The sequence below is a fragment of the Martes martes genome (genome assembly GCF_963455335.1).
Source record: "Martes martes genome assembly, chromosome: 15".
Taxonomy (NCBI): domain Eukaryota; kingdom Metazoa; phylum Chordata; class Mammalia; order Carnivora; family Mustelidae; genus Martes; species Martes martes.
This window is the reverse complement of record NC_137903.1, coordinates 57,357,122-57,377,504: the sequence shown is the minus strand read 5'-3', so window position 1 is coordinate 57,377,504 and position 20,383 is coordinate 57,357,122. Positions and strand designations below refer to the sequence as shown.

At 38.5% G+C, this 20,383-nt stretch overlaps 1 protein-coding gene across 11 annotated transcripts in view; it reads left to right on the top strand.

Annotated features, from left to right (window-relative positions):
* The window catches only part of CDC42BPA (CDC42 binding protein kinase alpha), a 324,273-nt gene that overhangs the window by 151,117 nt on the left and 152,773 nt on the right, over window positions 1-20,383 (top strand). For all 11 annotated transcript variants that reach the window (XM_080824347.1, XM_080824346.1, XM_080824345.1 and 8 more), the window contains exons 7-10: window positions 7,711-7,911; window positions 9,691-9,939; window positions 11,806-11,885; window positions 14,106-14,272. In XM_080824347.1, the coding sequence (XP_080680473.1) occupies window positions 7,711-7,911; window positions 9,691-9,939; window positions 11,806-11,885; window positions 14,106-14,272 (697 nt within the window). The remainder of the gene's footprint in view (window positions 1-7,710; window positions 7,912-9,690; window positions 9,940-11,805; window positions 11,886-14,105; window positions 14,273-20,383) is intronic.

Below are 20,383 nucleotides of genomic sequence, written 5' to 3'. Positions count from 1 at the left end.
CCTTTGTCCCATTCTTTCTGCCTCCAAATCTCCTTTGCTAGAGGCAGACACTTGGGAGTCTTCTGGCTGCTTGTTTTGTCGTTTCCTTTACTTACATATTTCTTGTTATTATACTTGTGCTACTGTCTTTTGATTATTTAGTACTAGTTATTATCTGTTAATTTCCTACCGTCTCACCCATCCCATACACTTTTTATCTTCTTAGTGTCTTTCCTTAAACCCTGTTCAATTCTTTATGACTCTATACAAATATTATTATTAATTTTGCCATGCCATGCAGTTTATTTATTTATTTATTTTTAGATTTTATTTATTTATTTGACAGACAGAGATCACAAGTAGGCAGAGAGGCAGGTAGAGAGAGAGGGGGAAGCAGGCTCCCCGCTGAGCAGAGAGCCCGATGTGGGACTCGATGCCAGGACCCTGAGATCATGACCTGAGCTGAAGGCAGAGGCTTTAACCCACTGAGCCACCCAGGCGCCCTGCCATGCAGTTTATTTTAATTACAGTTCTTTTCTTGAACACTTTTTGTTGTCCATGGTGTAAGTGACCACTTTGTCTTGTTTTTCTATATAACTCTCACCAGTTTATCCGCAAATTTCCAACCCCTAATTCCTTTCTCTCTCAGAAACATTAAGTAACCTAGTGGTTCCCTTTTATCTTTGGAGGGAGCTGCGCTGGAATCTTGCCTTCTCCCTTCTCGTCCAGATTGTTCTGCCGGCTTGTTGTAGCACTGTCCTGCCAGGACTATCGTACTCTTTGTAGTGGGATTCACTGCACGGCCATCTAGCAGTGGATCCTCTCTTTCCTGGGTCCCATGTCTGGCTTTCTCTTTATCTGGTAGTAGCTCTCAGTAGCTCTCCTGAGAGCTACTTACGGAAGTAAATATTTTATAATCTTGCACGTGTGAAAAATGCTTTCACTTCTACCCTCATATTTGATTGATAATTTGTTTGGGCATAGTAATGTAGATTTCAAATGATTTTTCTTAGAATTTAGCAGGCATTGCATCATCTTCTAATTTACTGTTGAGATATCTGGTGCATTCTAAATCTCAGTTCTTCTGTTAAGCCTTTCCTCCCTTTTCTAGAAGCGTTTAGGATATTCTATTCTTCCCAGTGTTCTGAAATGTTATAATTATATGTCTTTGTATGGATCATTATTTATTACCTGGGCAGCTGCCTCAGTTTTAGCTTTTCCTAGGTTTTGGGACTTGCCAAATCAGGTCTCAGCTTGCTTTTTGGCTCTCACGTATGAGTTGAAATTATGCCATCTTAATCACTACACCTTTATAAGAAGTCAGTTTCTGGGAAGGATGTCCTGCTGTACTTCTTTTTCTTCTTCTGAGATTGTCTTAGCTGTTCTTGGCCATTTGTTTTTCCATATGATTGTTAGGGTTATATTATTGGCTTATATATATACCAAGTATACACAATTATCCCTTCAGAAACAGAAGCTTGTAGACTTGCATTGAATTTAGAGGTTAATTTTGGGGAAATTTATGTCTATAACATGAAATCTTCGTTTCCACAAACATGATGTCTCTCTCCATTATTTAAGGTTTTCCTTTATGTCTGTTATTGAAGTTTTATAATCATGTTTACGGTAAATCCATTACCTTTATTTGTTAAATTTGTTCCTAGGCATACTGGATTTTTGGGACATGGAGCATTATAAACAATAACTGTTACAGTTTTTTAGTTTAATAGCTTGTTGTTTTGTTGAGGGCCACAGTTGATTTTTGTATTCTCATTTTGAAACTAGAAAGCTCACTAAATTTTTTATTCAAAATAATTTGTAGATTGTTTTAGGTTTTGTACATAGACAGTCATATAATTCACATTAACAAGTGCTTATGTATGCTGTTTTTCCCCTGTATGCAATCAGTGACCGTCAGTGCAATATTAAATAGATATGGTAATGGGGAGCGCCTTTGCCTTGTTCCTGATGCTCACGGTGTTTTTTCTGTAGTTTCAAATTAACTATGATATTTGCCATAAGCTTTTGATAGATACTCTTTACAAGATTAAGGAAATTTCTGTTTCTTATTATGAAATTTCTGTTTCTTATTAGCATAAGAATGTGTTGTTATGGTTATTATTGTTGTAATCAGATGACTTTTCTGCTTCCATTGAGATGATGATATTAGGATGTTTTTCCTTTAATCTGTTAAAGTGAAGAATGACATAGAATTTCTCATGTTAAATCATTCTTTGGCCAGACGTAACTCTGTTTTGAAGATGTATTGATATTTTTGAACAAATTGCTCGAATGACTCTGCTAATATTTTATATTGGATGTTACCCGAGAGTCATACTTCAGATTGGCCATTCTGAGATTGCAGTATGATTTTTTTTTCTCTCAAATCATTCTTGTCTGAGTTTTGTATTTGGGTGATCTTAGCCTTGGAAAATGGACAGGGGAGTAGTCCTATCCTCTCCCCTTGCCAATTTTGGCTTTAGAACAAGTTTATATAATACAGAGGTTGTCTATTTCTTATGAAATTGGTAGAACTCGCTTTTAAATCACCTTTGCCTTGGTTTGGTTTTGTTTTCCTCTTGTTTTTTTGGTTTGTTTTCCAGGTAGATTTTATACTATTGATTCACATTTTTTAATGGTTATAGGTCTCTTTGGTTTTCTATTTCTTCCTGAGTCAGTTTTGGTAAGTTATTATTTTTTTTTCTATGAAAATTGTCTATTTTCTCTGAGTTTTCAATTTTGATGGTATAATGTTCATATTGTACTCTTCCTAACTTTAAAATCTGTTACTTGTGTAGTTTGTTGTTTTTTCAGTCCTAATGTTGTTTGCTTGTGGTTTTCTTTTCCTTCGTCAGTTTTGATATTTAGAGCAATTTACTTTTCAGTTCTAAATATTTTCCAGCTTTAGTTAGAAAACCTCTGTGGACCATTGATTATTTTTAATATCTTTAGTATTAATTATTTGGTTCTTTTTAGTTTTATTTTGCTGAAGAATGGGTCTATTTAATAATCAGTTTTTTTCTGGCATTTGTCAAGAGTTGCTTTTGCTTTATAACAGGCTAGTTTTTATAATGTTATTTGTCTGTTTGAAAATAATACACTCTTTTTAATTCCTGGGTCCAGGTTTCTGTGTGGGTCCATAAGATTGAGGTTCTTAATTTGTTGTTCAAATTTTTTATATTCTTAACAGTTTTATTTCTTTCTGATATATCATTTGTTATTTAAAAAGTCTTACCATGATACTGAATTTATTAATTTTTCCTTGTTATCATCAATGTTTACATAACCCTTTGTAGCTATGTTGTTAGGCATATTATTCAGAATGTTATTCTAAGGTATTTTCTTTTATAATTATGTTAATGAATTTTTAAAAATATTAATAATGATTTTGCCTTTAGAGTCTATTTTAACTGATAGAAATATAGCTACCTTAATGTTCTTTTAACATTTGCCTTATATGTCTTATGCATCCTTTTACTTTTAACCTTTCTGTGTCCTGTGTTTAGATATAAACCTTTTATATCTTTGCTATAAACTTTTATATCTTTGCTTTTAAACCTTTGCTAATTTTGAAAAATATTTGTTCATTTTGGCTTTTTCTTTAATTTTATTTTATTTAATTTTTTTCAGTGTTCCAAAATTCATTGTTTGTGCACCACACCCAGTATTCCATGCAATATGTGCCCTCCTTAATACCCACCATGAGGCTTACCCAACCCCCCACCCCCTTTTTTCCAAAACCCTCAGTTTGTTTCTCAGAGTCCACAGTCTCTCGTGGTATGTCTCTATTTGTCATTGAATATGACAGTGCTGTCTTTTAATAGGTAAATTTAGTCTATTTATAAATTTCATGATAATCAGTATATTTATATTTATTCTTAGTGTTGATCTTATGCTATTTACTGTAGGTTTTGCTTATTTGTTTGCATGCATGCTTTATTTCCCCCTTTTCTGCCTGCTGTTGACTTGGTCAAGTGTAGTTTAATTTCTCTTTTTATTTACTTTTTTGGAAACTATACATTCTATTTCAAATATTTTAATGTTTATCTTTAAATTTTTAACACTTAAGGTTTACCTGAAGTCTAGAGTCAGTTTCTTACCATATTTCAAAGCCAAACAAGAAACTCAGTTTATTTTATACTATATACAAAAATTAACTAAAAATGAATCAAAGACCTGAATATAAGAGCTAAAACTATAAAACTCTTAGAAGAATATATAGGGGATAGCTTTATGACATTGGATTTGGCATTGATTTCTTGGATATGACACCAAACAATACAACAAAAGGAAAAATAGATAAATAAGACTACACCACCTTTAAAAATTTCTGTCCACTGGAGGACACAGTCATCTTAGTGAAAAGGCATCTAATGGAATGGGAGAAAATAGTTCCAAATCATATGTCTGATTAGGGGCTAATTATCCAGAATATGTGAAGAACTTCTACATCTCAGTAACAACTCAATTCAAAATGAGCAAAGTACTTGAATAGACAATTCTCCAAAGAAGATATGCAAATGGCCAACAAGCTCAAAATCCCTAGTCATTAGGGAAATGCAAATCAAAAATACTACCTCACACTCATTAAGTGGCTTAATTTCTTTTTTAAATTAATTAATTTAATTTAAATTAAAAAAAATTTAAAATCCCACAATAAAACAAAATAAGAAGTGTTGGTGAAGGTATGAAAAAATTGGAGCACCTGTACTCTTTTGGTAGTAAAGTGTAAAACACTATAGCCACTCTGAAAAACAGTATGGAAGTTCTTCAGAAAATTAAAAAATAGAATTATTGTATGATCCAGCACTTCTACTTAGGGGTATATACTTCAGAGAATTGAAATCAGAGACTCAAAGAGGTATTTGTACACACACATTCATAGTATCCACAATATCCAAGAGATTTAAGTAACCAAGGTATCCATCAGCAGATGGAAAATGTGGTATGTGGTATTTAAGTACAATGTGGTATTTAAGTACAATGGAAAATTATTCAGGCTTAAAAAGAAGGAAATTTTAACCATGATACAACATGGATAAGCCTTGAAAATGTTAAGTGATTTAAGCCAGACACAAAATGTCAAATACCGTATTATTTCATGGCTATGAGGCACCTAGGGTAGTCAGACTTAGAGATAGAAAGTACAGTGGTGGTTGTCAGGGCCCAGGATGGGGCAGGAGGTGGACAGGGGGCAGTTAGTGCTTAATGGATGCCAAGTTTCAGTTTTGCAAGATGAAAAGAGTTCTGGAGAAGGTTAGTGGTGACCGTTGCACCACAGCGTGAATGTGCTTCATGCCAGTGGAGTGTATGCTTGGAAATGGTTATAATGGTAAATTTCATGCTACAGATATTTTATCACAATTAAAAATAATGATTAAAAAGTAAGTAAAAAATAAAGATGAGAGAACAAGAAACTTCAACCACTTGGATCCTAATTGTTCCCTCGGTAACACATTACTGTTTCCTGGTATTTTAGTTCCACCTGAATTTCAACCTTTAAATAGTTGTTCCCTCCTCCTCTGACACACCTGTTTCTCCTCTTTTTCCTACTCCTCCTCATCCCCTTCCTCTTCGTCACTATTTTATCCAATTAATGACTGTATGTATGTTAAAGTTTACTAATACCTTTGCTCACAATTGCTTCTATTACCACATTCTTCCACGTGGGTTAAACTTCTTGTTTCCTGAAGTGTGTCCTTATGTTTATCTGGAAGAGTGTGTACATGGAAACTCACTTACTCTTTGTGTGAAAATACCTATATTTAACCCCCATTCATGTATCATAATTAGGTGACAGTTATTTAGTCTTGTCACTTTGAAGATTCAATTCCATTTTCTTCTCACTGCTGTGTCAATACCAGTAATTCAGCTGCAGTCTGCTTGTCATTCCTTGGTAGGCAATCTCTCTGTATTCTTTACTATTTTGAAGATGTCTTTGCCTTTGGTACTCTGCAGTTTAACTGCAGTGTGGATAGAAATGGATCTGGTTTTATTTTTTCAAATCTTTTACCTATTCACTTTTTATTTTTTTTATTTCAAGACTAGCTTTTTGGTTTTGTGGGTTTTTTTTCCTATTTCTAGAACTTCATTTCGTTTTTTTTTTCATCTCTTTTCTTATGATTTTTATATTTTAAATTTTTAATCATTTTAAAACATACTTCATGTAGCTTCATGTAGAATTGATAATTGTCAGAGGTCTAATTATATTGCTTCAATTTCTGATTTTGGGGGGGTAATGGACTGTTTCCTCATTTAATTTGTATTTTCGGACTGCGAGCTCAGCTTCAGTGGGCTTTTATGTGTGAGAATTATATGCGGTGAGGTTTGATCATGTGTCCTGTAAAGTAGTGAATTTTGGATAGTGGTAGTTTTTAATTTGTTATGCCAAGTTTTTGGGGTGCACCTTACCAGGTGCCAGTATTTTTGCCAGTTCCTTGGCTTGAGGACTTCTGGACCACAGAAGCACTGTGATTTAGAATACCCACTGCTGGGACTTTGTGGCTGAAAGTGATGAATTTTGGGAGGAGCAATTTTTCTTCACATTTCAGCCACAATCAGTATGGACAAAGTCTCTTTCTCTGAGTGGCAGATTTTTATAATTCACCTTTTTACTTACCCTCTAGAGTAAAGGCTGTTATTATGGGGGTGGCCTCTTGCTTCAAACCTCACATAAGCTGAGTACTGTCCTCTCGTCCTCATGGATATATTAAAATCCAAGTATCTAGAAAATGAAAACCAACATTCCCCAACCCAGGTCCTGCTATAACGCTTATTGCTCTGGTTCTCAAACACTTCTTGATAACCAGCCCCTAAAAATTTCTTTTTTCTCTAAGGGCTCATTTATATGTTTATTAAAAAAAATGGTTGTTGTATTTTATCTAATATTTTTAAGAGTTTGCAGTGCAGGAGTTTTCAAGTTACCTTATCTCAGTATTACCAAAGGGGAAGTCTATTCTAAGGATTACTAAGAATGATATTTTTTTCTAGAAAATCCAGAATATTAACCATTATTCTACCTTGAGAATATTCTTTTTTGATAAGCTTCTTTAAAATATACAAAGAAACAATTTTATTTCAGTGTACCTTGCAAGATGCATGCCCAAGATCATTTATATTGATTATTTTCTCATTTACATCTAACTTCCCATAATTACATGCCCAACAGTTTTTCTCTAGTGGGACTTCATTTTTTGAAGAATATGTTTCAACCCCCTTTGTAATTTTTTAAATTAATGGGTAGTTTGCAGTACATTGTTAATAATTATTTCCTTAGGTTTCAGTTAAGGTGTTTTAAAATAATCTCTGGGTTGCTCATAAGTATTGGCCTGTTTTTTTCAGGCTATATTTTCCTTTTGACAAATGTAGAATTTTCCTAGTTCCATTATTTATAAGAATGTGTTGGTTAGATAATATCAATAATAAGAATGTTCTGTACTAAATACCCAGTTTGTTTTTAATGGCTGTGATGTTCAAATCCTGTTGTTACCCTAAATGTAGCCAATGAAGTACCATCAATAATAAAGATTCTATAGTATTGTGAAATCTGGAGGACTGTTAGTGTGGAGATTATATACAATTGAACTTATACGTACAAGGAGGCTTAATTCAGGTAATGACAAAGTTGTAGTTTTGAAATGATGTCTTGTGTATGTGAGTAAGTGTAAATATTTTTTAATTAATTATTGTTTCTAATATAGTAGATTATTAAAAATGTGTGAACTTCCTCAGGTCCAGTCCTCAGTGGCTGTTGGAACTCCAGATTATATCTCTCCTGAAATCCTTCAAGCCATGGAAGATGGGAAAGGGAGATATGGACCTGAATGTGACTGGTGGTCTCTGGGGGTCTGTATGTACGAAATGCTTTATGGAGAAACACCATTTTATGCAGAATCTCTGGTGGAGACATATGGAAAAATCATGAATCATAAAGTTAGTATATTTAACTATTTTTCAATTCAATGTGGTAAATGATACAATAAATTTGAAGTAATGTGATAGTTAAAAAAATATTTTTTTAAAAACAATGAACATTCTAATTTCTATGCTAATAGGGGACCTGACAAGCGTGAATAATCAAAATCCATAAATTATACATAAAATTATTAGTGCTTACCTTCGCCTATATTTTATTAGAAATGCTAATAAATAGGAAATTGAGTGGCCTCTTCAGTAGAATAATGAAGCGGGTAAGCAGATAATTTATATCCTTACTACTATAAGTATACTCATGACTAGAATGCATTTAAAAAATTCTCATCCTTAGCCATCATAAATTAAATGCAAATCAAAATAAAACTGAGATATCCTTTTTCCCCCTGGCAAAGATGAAAAGAAAAATTCTACTCTGTACTGTGAATGATCCAGTAAGATGGGTATTGTTGGACATTGTCAATAGGAACTGATGTAACCTTCTGTCAACAAGTCTGTAAATAAGCATCTAGAGCCTTGAAAAGGGTTAGAACTTTGGATTGAGCAACCTCAGGTTTAGGAATCTGCCCTAAGGAAGTACTCAGTTGAACCAAGATGTATGTGCGAGGATACCTGTTCCAGTCTTCTTTAGGATCAGTGCAGTGAAGAGAGTCCAGATTCACCACAGGAGCAAAGTGATGGAGCCTTAATCCATTTAGTTCCCGATGAAATAGAAATAAATTGTAATAAAGAGAGGCGGGTTCTGACTGATTGATTTCAGAAGACTGTGAGCAGTTGCAAAACCTGGAATAGGAATGTCCCATAAAAGGGGGGTGAGACAGTTACGATCAGTTGCTTCGTGTACGTATCAGTCCCTTAATGCTCTTCTGTGCAGCCGGTGCTTTTCTGCCTGGCTGCAAGGATAATGTGCTAAATAGTCATGGAGAGTCGGAAGACAGGGAACAGCTAGCTACCGCGTTGTAAAGAGCACGTAAATCATTTCAGAGAAATCATTGTGAGGTGGGGGCTCTGAGCCAGATTCTGGAGTCAGGCCGCTCTTGCAGAACCCCAGCTCTTCGGTTTACTAGTCGTGTGACTGGGAGTGAATGGCTTGAACTCCCTGGGCCGTTGGGTCTCTTCTGTAAAACCAGGATAATAGTGGCACCTGCCTTCAAGGATTGCTGTGAGGATTATAGGCGTTAAGTGAACAAAGCGTTTCCATGAGTGTCAAGTGCATGGTCCATTCTTCACAGGTGTTTACTGTTGTTACTTAATGCTTGGTTTGTGGCATATTATGAACATCATGAGTCATATACACTCTACTGAAATTTTGAGTCAGTCTACTTTTAATAAGTTCTCTTCATTCTGATAGCAGTTTAAGGTATTTTAGCATTCAGCTTATTCTTTCTACGGTGCATGTGTGAGTGACTAAGACACATATAAAATTAAAAGGTCGTTTAGAAAAATGCTCTTTTCTTTTGTAGTATGAGTACTTTGTACCAGTGTACACTTATTAGACATTTTTTTAAAGATTTTATTTACTTATTAGACAGAGATCACAAGTAGGCAGAGAGGCAGGCAGAGAGAGAGAGGAGGAAGCAGGCTCCCTGCTAAGCAGAGAGCCCTATGCAGGGCTCGATCCCAGGACCCTGGGATCATGACCTGAGCCGAAGGCAGAGGCTTTAACCCACTGAGCCACCCAGGCGCCCCCACTTATTAGACATTTTTAAAAGAAAATGCATTTTTAAGAAAATAAATGTTAATCTGATTTATGTTTTGTTCCTATTATTCTGTGTCTAGGAGAGGTTTCAGTTTCCAGCTCAAGTGACCGATGTGTCTGAAAATGCTAAGGATCTTATTCGAAGACTCATTTGCAGCAGAGAGCACCGACTTGGTCAAAATGGAATAGAGGACTTTAAGAAACACCCTTTTTTCAATGGAATTGATTGGGATAATATTCGAAACTGTGAAGCACCTTATATTCCAGAAGTTAGTAGCCCAACAGATACATCGAATTTTGATGTGGATGATGATTGTTTAAAGAATTCTGTAAGTATGACATTGCGAAGAAGATCTTTTTAATGTGGTTATGAAGAAATTTTATGGGCCTCCTTATCAGTTACCAGACAGTTATCGTGGCTTCTATTATTTATTTTCTCATACATTGAGAAATTGAGAGAGTTCACTGAGGTGAACATGTTTCTTTATGACAAGGAGCAAAATTAAACTTCACGTATTTACTAATTAGATCTGTTATGCCATGAGGTTTCCTAGGAAGAGGAGAAATTAGATGCTTAGAAAAGTGCATTTCATGATGGCAGAGTGAGAGTTTGGCAAATCTCTCCTTACAAAGCTCCATGATACTGGACAAATTGTCAAAAACAACCATTTCGGGGCTTGACAACTCAACCCAAGGGAAATAAATTGAGAAGCATTTATTCATGAGAAACTGAACTCTGGTTAAAAACTGTCGCATCCCATTCCTTCAGCCAGGTTGGGGCCATCGAGCTGCTGGCAGGAGGCTGACTTGATTTGGAGAGCTCCCATGCCCAGTGGTGTTGCCACTAAAAGTAGTAAATTGGTAGGAAGGGAAGGGGGGAAAATTCTATAGCCTTGCTGTCCTGAGGTTTAGGCTCCCTTGGGGCTGGTGGCAGACCAGCAGAGTTGCCAAACACTGGACCACTTTTAGCTTGTGGGCTGACATAGGTCGTCAACCTCTGCTCTACACCTTTAGGTTACATTGTTATAATTTAGGACAGTAAGAACATAAAATTTTATGGATGTTGCCCTTTTAGCCTTCTTAATTTGAGCTTTATTTTTTTCTTCCATTATTTTATTTCTTATGGTTTTAATTCTGCACTAAAAATTTGTATATTGATTTTCTATCATTTTTCACTGTTCAGTAAGTGGCATGTGCAAGGCAGGTAAAGATTTCTTCTTCTTTCTCCGGACCTCCAAAAAAAAAAATTAAATGGACTTTCCTCATCAGTTTTTTATTATAAGAATTATATTTACTGTAAACAGAAATTTGCTTCTTTCCAAATTAAATACATAGTACAGTCGATTCTGATTATGGCAGTTACATGTTCCATAAAGTTCCTGTGTGTGCTGTAGTTGTGAAAATTGAACCATTGTTCCTAGGGGGAAATACAGGGGTAGGTTCTTTTGAGCCTCTGGTTATTTCATTCAACCAGTCAGTAAGTAACCTTGTTTTATGTATGCTTCTCTTTAAAGAAACCTTATTGAATACATATATTGTTGATTAATTCACAGCAGGTTCACAGCCAACAGCAGTGTAACTTGGGCCTGAGCAAAGCTTCTCTAACACACATACGTATTTGTCAGGCACATCGCAGCTGTCTTGCTTAGAAACCATCTAGATGGCCGTTCTGCGCTATGCGTGGAGGACATTTTAAACAACACAGTCACCCATAAAAAGCAGAAAAATCTGAAAGACGTGGCACATGCAGACCTTGGAAGGAATACTTTTTGTCGTATCAGAGCTGAAACAAGAAGGCAGAGTGTCTCCTTATTCAGTCCCAGCTGGAAACTTAGGCATCAGGCAGCTCAAAAAAATTTTTTTGTTCTGCATGTGTCTGCTAGTGATTGCAGAAGCACTGTGAATATTGATTTTGGGTTACAAATAATTTTTAGCGATGAGGCAAATCTGCACGTATGCATACATGAATAATCACTGAGCTCTCAATGTCAGACTTTCCATCTGGAGTTTAATTTTATGAGAATATTACAGTGGTGGTGCTCATTGTCTGGATTCTAGATCACTGCACATCTGCACCAGACTTAATCTGTGTTTCTAAATCGAACAGCCACGTATTTCCTATTGATTGTTAATATTATAGGCCAACCTACAGATCATGTTATTTATTTCTTACCAAATGTTTTTTTCTCCTTCAGGAAACGATGCCCCCACCCACACATACTGCATTTTCTGGCCACCACCTGCCATTTGTTGGTTTCACTTATACTAGTAGCTGGTAAGTTGGAAAAGTTAACATAATTTGGACAATTTAAAGCAAATTAAGATAAATTTAAGAAATATATAAAAAAGCCTTGTAAGTCAAAAAAATTTTAAAATAGAGGCCGAAGCTCCTGCTTGACAAAGTTAGATGTTCTGTAACGAATAGAACATAGGAGAATCTTGGGTCATTTTGGAGGAGAAATGGAGCTCACAGTCTTCCTCTTGGCACTGGGGCAGGAATGGAAGAGTCTTTTGTGTTAGCAAATACACTCCAGGTGCCAAGTGCCAGCACCAGCCACCTTAGCCCTGTTTTCACGGAGTGCTTCCCCATCCTCCTTCCCTGGTGTAAGCGGAGTATGATTGTCACCACTCCTTGTGTGCCCTCCCTCAGGTCCTTGACTGCCTCCTGGTCTCCTGCATGGTTCTGCTGAGTTGACATCATCATTACAGTTCAAGTTTCTGCTCATACCCATGCAGTTCAATGTCCAGAGAAAAGCACCTGACCATTCTCACTGGTCTCACCTTCCGTGGTCATGATTACCAACCTCTAGGAGCCTTCTTGTGCCTGTGCCCACTCTTCTGCCCTCCCTTGCACAGAGAGGTTGAGGCAGGCAGCTTTCACATGTTCCTCTGCATGGTCCTGCCTGCCCGCCTCTGGCCCCAAGCACTCGCCTGTGCAGACGCACAGTAGGGGCTCCCAGTCAGTCCTGTCTCGTGTGTCTCCTCTCATGCTGGGCATCACAGCTCCTTCCCATCGTAGCACTGCCATCTCTTACCTTCCAGGCCGCTTTCCTGACTTCTCAACTTTCTGGCCAGTCCTTCTGTCTCTACAGCTGAGGCCTTCTGATCTCCTCATCTCCCTGGGCCCCACAGCTTTGTCTTGGGACCTTTTCCACTGATACTGTGGTGCACTCCCAGATATTTGCTGGTGATGCCTGAATGTGAGACCCTTCTGCTCTCTCCTACTTAAAACCCACCCAACCCCCTACCTCAAATGTTTATAATCTCGTCTCTTAGATTTCTCCGAACCTGTCTGACTGGTCCTGCTAGAAGATAAGTCTATAAGGGAACGTGTCATTCCCTTATATTCCTCAGCCTTGAAATTGTGACTTCCTGGCAAACTGTCTGCAGCATCACTCCTGGCATGATACTTGGTGATTGTAAAATGCACTCGGCAAACCTCTTACTGTTTAGGACCCATCCCCACAGTCTCCCAACTCCAACAGCTCATATCTTAATCAAAACCAACATTCTTTTTTTTTTTTTTTAAAGATTTTATTCATTTATTTGACAGACAGAGATCACAAGTAGGCAGAGAGAGAGGAGGAAGCAGGCTCCCTGCTGAGCAGAGAGCCTGACGTGGGGCCTAATCCCAGGACCCTGGGATCATGACCCGAGTCGAAGGCAGAGGCTTTAACCCACTGAGCCACTCAGTGGGTGCCCCCAAAACCAACATTCTTACAAGACCCTGCATGACTGGCTCACTTTCTCTTTCCTACTACTCTTAACCTTGCCGACTCCGCTCCAGTCACACATGGCTCTTTGCTGGCCTGGGACCATGCCAGACCTATTCCTGCTTCAGGCTCTTGCGCTTGTGTTCCATCTGCTTGGAATGCTCCCCCCCACCCCCCGTTACTCCCTCTGGACTTTATTGGGAGTTCCTCCCTGAGAGAGAGCCTCCTGGCCACTTTATCTAGATTTTTCCTTCATCCCCCTCAATACTCCCTCCCCCTTTCCTTATTTTGTCCTTAGTATTCAGCACTGCATAATGCCCTAAATATTTTACTTATCTTCATATGTTCCTGTCTCCATCATGAGAACAGAAGCAAGTGGCGATTTTGCTCACTACTAAATGTTCAACACTTCAAGTATTTTTCATTAAATTATATTGAATTAAAGGAGGCATTTCACTTTTGAATCCAAATTCGGATGAAGAGGACCATGGTGTGTGCTTTTGATTACTGTTTCATTTACATGGTCACCTTGTGTTCAGCAAGCATCATTTAATAATTTGTGGTTATTGAAACTCAAGATAATTGGGACTATTTATTAATTTTAAAAAATACTTCTAAAAAGTGGTCTGGGTTGAGATTTGCACACCATGTGTTTTCCTGTCACCCTACACAGTTAACTGTAGCTAGGTACCGAAATCCGTGTTTTAAGTAGACAGCTGCAGAAGGCTCTGTTTCTTGAGACGTTCTTTTCTGCGCGAACTCATGTTTTTATGTTTCTTCAGCGTTCTTTCCGATCGGAGCTGTTTACGGGTCACAGCTGGTCCTGCGTCCCTGGACCTTGACGTCAGTGTCCAGAGGACTCTTGACAACAATCTGGCGACCGAGGCGTATGAGAGGAGGATCAAACGCCTTGAACAGGAAAAACTTGAGCTGAGTAGAAAACTTCAAGGTAAATATATGTTAATGATGGTATCTCTTCTTTTGGAGTTGGACTCAGTTTGAAGAACTGTTGATTATGAGGGGCCGTTTTATCTTGAAAAGAAATTTCTGGAAAAAATCCAGTTGAAGGGGTGCCTGGGTGGCTCAGTGTGTTAAGCCTCTGCCTTCGGCTCAGGTCTTGATCCCGGGGTCCTGGGATCGAGCCCCACGTCAGGCTCTCTGCTCAGCGGGGAGCCTACTTTCCCCTCTCTCTCTGCCTGCCTCTCTGCCAACTTGTGATCTCTCTCTCTCTCTCTCCGTCAAATAAATAAATAAAATCTTTAAAAAAAAAATCCAGTTGAAGACTCATGCGGAAAACAGAATAATTCTGTTTATGTAGACTCATGACCTTAACAGTACGACCCAGCATAGCGTTCATTTCCCCATAGGTACATATGTGTGTACATGAACTCCTCTGGGGAGAAGGAGATGGGGCTGCTCGCGGGAAAGGAGCCCTTCCCATCCCAGTGTAGGCCTGGGGATCACTGTCCTGTTTCCTCAGCCTTGAAATTGTGACTTCCTGGCAAACTATCTTCTGCAGCATCACTCCTGGCGTGATACTTGGTGATTGTAAAATGCACTGGGCACACCTCTTACTGTTCTGACTTCTCTTGGTCTCTTGATTCTTACACGTCCAAGGATCTTATCCTTTGCTCTACCTTATCCACTCCTGTCTTGAGACTAGAGTATCCAGAATTCTTTATTAATCTCAATTCCTTTTTAAGTCTTCTTTTCTTTTTAAGATTTTATTTATTTGTCAGAGAGAGTGCGCACGCACAAGCAGGGGTAACAGCAGGCAGAAGGAGAAGCAGGCTCCCCGCTAAGCAGGGAGCCCGATGTGGGGTTTGATCCCAGATCCTGGGATCATGACCTGAGCCGAAGGCAGATGCTTAACCGACTGAGCCACCCAGGCGCCCCTAATCTCAACTTCAAGCAGACTCTGCATTATCTCCTGTTCGTAGTAGGCTAGTTCACTCCCTCGGGTGACTCCTGCATTCCTTCTGTCCCACTGGTACCTGGAGCTCTGTCCCCCTCACCCTGGGGCCTCCATCCTTCCGTGGTCAGTTGTAATCAGACCCTTACTCGGATCCTCACATTCGTTGCTCTGACTTCTGTCCGTCACACTCCCTTGCCAGAACCCCAGCCCTGTTGACCTGCATTCTGTCTGCGACCGTGTGAGTGAAGGTAACGGTCTTAGGACAGGCAGGTGCCGACTGATCCCACTTGAGATTCAGGAGGATGGATCTTGCGTCCACTCTCAGTGAGTGCTGCCCAGCCGTCCTGCTTCCCAGGCTGCGGCTTCTCACCTGTCAGCATCTGACGCAGTTGAGGACCGCCCCCCCCACCCCCGACCGCCGCCACCCGCAATAGCTCTTTCTTTTGTCTTCTGGGGCACTTGAATCTCCTGGTTTTCTTTTTCCTCATAAACCAGTTATTCTGTCTCGCTTCCTGGGTTCTCCTGAACTTTTTGGCCTGTGCATGTCGGGGTTCCCCACAGCAGTCCAGGCTCTTAGGTGCTCAGAACTACAACCTTCCAGGCATCTTTAAGCCCTCTCCTTCTGTCACACCTCCCATCTCACCCGTCAGCAAACCCAGGCAGCTTTGGCGCCAGAGAAGATCCAGGGTCCAGTCCCCACTCTGGGGCCGTCACCCGTTCACACCACCGCCACCATCACCCACCTTCTTGTAACCGCTTTCTAGCTGCTTTCCCTGCCTTACCTCGCCCCCACCTCCCCCACCGTTGCTTCTGTTTCTAGCCTCCCTGGGCTGTTCTTTCTACAAATCAGGCATGTCCCCTCCTCAGGGTCTTCACATCAGCTGTTGCCCAGCCTTAAATTTTCTTCCTTTGGTGTCCCTTGACTCGTTCCCTTACCTCCTTCAGGTTTTTACTTGAGTGTTACCTGGAAATGAGGCCTTCCCGACCGCTCTGTTTAAAACGTAATCTTGCTTTACCTCCAGCACTTACTCTCCCTCTTTCCTCCTTTATTTTCTCCAGAGCAAAGGACAAAACGTATGATTTACTTTACTTACTCCTTTTGTGAATGAAAGAATGTATGAATAAATAATCAAAAAACTTATAACTCTTAAGAGTGAAAGAATTAAATTTTACAACAACAAAATTTTGCTGTTATGCTTTTATAGGCCCTGTGGAGAAAAAAACTACAGACACCAATAAAACAGACTGATTCTATTTTTCAATAAGATGCTAAGATCTCTGCATGTGGATTACTACTACTTTGTGTTGAAAGTTGTGTTTTGACTTTTTAATGCAATATATTTACCATATATCATTGTATAAATTTACTATGTATACCTTGTTAATTCGGTATATTTATATACTGTAGTAAGATTGTTGTAGTGACGTTTGGTACTTCTGGCGCATACGTAATTACAGTACAGCATTGTAATCTGTGTTTATGACACCGTGCATTAGGTCTCTGTGACTTATTTACTACTTGTTGGAAGTTGGTACCCTTAAACCACATCAGTCTCATGTGCCCAGTCCTGCCCCATCCGCTGGTAACCACAGTGTTACTCTCTGTTTTTCACAAGTTTGACTTTTTTATTTATTTTTTTAAATTTAATTTTATTTTTTCAGTATTCCAGGATTTGTTGTTTATGCACCATACCCAATGCTCCATGCGGTGCATGCCCTCCTTAGTACCCACCACCAGGCTCAGCCATCCACCCACTCCCCTCCCCTCCAAAACCCTTAGTTTGTTTCTCAAGAGTCCACAGTCTCTCATGGTTTGTCTCCCCCTCTGACTTCCCCCAGTTTACTTTTCCTTTCCTTCTCCTAATGTTACTTCTTATGCTCCACAAGTAAGTGAAACCACATGATAATTGACTTTCTCTGCTTGACTTCTTTCACTCAGCATAGTCTCCTGGAGAGGATGTGGAGAAAGGGGAATGTTCCTCTTACACTGTTGGTGGGAATGCAAGTTGGTGCAGCCACCTTGGAAAGCAGTGTGGAGATTCCTGAAGAAACTAAAAATAGAGCTTTCCTATGACCCTGCAATTGCACTACTGGGTATTTACCCCAAAGATACAGATGTTAATGGGTTTGACTTTTTTAGATCTCACACGTAAGTGATGTCCTGCAGTTCTTGTCTTTCTCTGACTGAGCATCCACCATCCATATTGTCACAAATGGCAGGAGACTCTCTTTGCTCGGGGCTGAATAACATTCCGTTGTGTACTTATACCCCATCTTTTTTAACCATTCATCCATTGATGAGACTTTAGCTTGTTACCATATCTTGGTTATTGTGAATAATGCTTCAGTTAACATGAGAGTGCACGTATCTCTTCGAAATCCCACTTTCATTTCCTTTGAGTCTATAACCAGGCATGGAATTGCTGGGTGGTCTGCTGGGTGGATTTTTAATTTTTTTGAGGAAAAAAATTAAAATAAAAATTAAAAAGTAATTAAATTTAATTAAAATTAAATTAAAATTTAAAAAATTAAAATTAAAATTAAAAAAAGTAATGCTTTCACTTGTGCTTGGACCAGTTTACATTTCCCCCAACTGTGTTCCCTTTTCACTCTATCTGCATCAGTACCTGCTGTCTCTTGTCGTCTTCTTGATAGCCATTCTGACAGTGTGAGCATCATGACATTGTGGTTTTGATTTGCATTTCCCTGATGATGAGTGATGGTAAGCATATTTTCAGGTGCCTGTTGGCCATTTTGAAGTACTCTTTGAAAAAGTGTCAATTTAGTTCTCTTGCCCATTTTTAAATTGGATTGTTTTTTGTCATTAAGTTGTACAAGTTCCTCATATATTTTGAATATTATTAGCTCCTTATCTGATATGTCGCTTAACAAAAGTTTTCTCCCATTCTGTAGGTTGCCTTTTCATTTTGCTAGTTGTTTCTTTTACCTTACAGAAGGGAGTTTTGAGTTTCATGTAGTCCCATTTGTTGATTTTAGCTTTTGGTGTTTGTTTGTGCTTTTGGCGTCATATCCAAAATTTCACTGCCAAGATCGATGTCTGGGAGCTTCTAACCTATGTGTTCTCGAGGTCTTGCTATCAGGTCTTATGTTTAAGTCTTTGATCTCTTTTTGAGTTGATTTTTGTAAGTGGCCTGAGAAGAGCCCATTTTCATTGTTCTGCATGTGTTTCTCCAGTTTTCCCAGCACCATTTGTTGTAGAGACTATCTTTTCTCCATTGGGTGTTTGTGGCTCCCTTGTTGAATATTAGTTGACCATCTATGCCAGCATTTCATCCTGGGCTCTCTGTTTTGTTCTGCTGCTGTGTGCGTCTGTTTTTGTGCCAGTAACATGTTGTTTTTATTACTGTAGCTTTGTAGTATAGTTATCAGGAAGCATGATGCCGCTAGCTTTGTTCTTTTTGTCAGGACTGCTCTGTCTCTCAGGGTCTTTTGTGATCCCACAACAAATTTTAAGATTGTTTCTTCTATTTCTGTGAAGAATCCCTTGGGTGTTTTGATGAGTATTATGTTAAATCTGTAACGTGGCTTTGGGTATTATAAATGTTTTAATGATATTAATTCTTCTGATCTGTCAAGATGCAATAGTTTTCCGTTTGTTTCATCTTAAATTTCTTTCAGCAAAATCTTACAGTTTGCATTGTACAGATCTTTCCCTTACCTGGCTAAATTTTTCCTGAGTATTTTGTTGTTTTTGTTGCTACTGTGAACGGGATAGTTTTCTTTCTTTTTCAGATGTTTCATCATGACTGTAAAGGCAAACAGTAGAGTGATATGTGTTGATTTTGAATCCTGCAACTTTACTGAATTTGTGGATCAGTCCCAATGGTTATCTTAGTTTGCTCTTTGGGATTTCCTATATATAAAATCATATCAACAAATAGGACTAATATTATTTATTTCTTTCTCATTTAACAGTTTTTTATTTCTTTGTCTTGCCTGACTTCTCTAGCTAGGACTTCTAGTACTATATTGAATAGGAGTGGAGAGAGTGGGCATCCTTGTCTTCTTCCTCATTTTAGAGGAAAAGCTTTCAGTTTTTCTTCATTAAGTGTGAGGTTAGCTTTCAGTTTGTTGCAAGTGGCCTTTATTTTGTTGAGCTATGTTCCTTTTATATCCAGTCTGCAAAGGGTTTTTATTATGAAAGGATGTTGTATTTTTTCAGATGCTTGTATTGTGTCTATTGAGATGATCATGTGATTTTTAGCTTTCATTTTATTGGGGTGATATATTACATTTATTGATTTGCATATGTTGGACCATCCTTGCATCCCAGGGATAAATCCTGTTTTTCCTGGTACATAATCCTATGAATGTGTTCTTGAATCCAGCATGCTAATATCTTAATGAGAATGTTTGCATCTATACTCACCAGGGATATTGGTCTATAGTTTTCTTGTGGTTGTCTTTTCTTGTTTTGGTATAAAGGTAATACTGGCCTTATTGAATGAGTCTGAAAATGTTCTCTCCTCCTTATTATTTTGAATAGGTTGAGGAGGATTGTTAATTTTTCTTAAAATATTTGGTCAAATTCACCAGTGAAGCTGTCAGTTCCTAAGGATTTCTGTGTTGGGAGGTTTTTGATTACTGATTCAATCTCATTGCTCGTTATTGGTCTGTTCAGACTTTGCTTCTTCCTGATTCAGTCTTGGTGGGTTGTGTGTTTCTAGAAGTATATCCATCTCTTCTAGGTTATGTAATTTCCTGGCCTATAATTGTTCATAGTTGTCCGTTATGATCTTATATATTTCGGTAGTATCAGTTGTAATGTCTCATTTTAAATTTTATTCTAGTCTCTTTTTTCTTTAATTTTCTTTAAGATTTTATTTATTTGACAGAGAGAGAGAGAGAGAGAGGGACAGTGTGTACAAGCAGGGGGAGCAGCAGAAGCAGAGGGAGAAGCAGGCTCCCCACTGAGCAGGGGGCCTGATGCGGGACTCGATCCCAGGACCCTGGGACCATGACCCGAGCGGAAGGCAGACGCTTTAATGACTGAGCTACCCAGGCACCCTCTTCTTTTTTTGTTAGTGTAAATAAAGCTTTGTCAGTGTGGTTTATCTTTTCAAAGAACCAACTCTTAGTTTCTTTGATCTTTTCTCTTTTTCTGGTCTGTTTCATTTGTTTTTG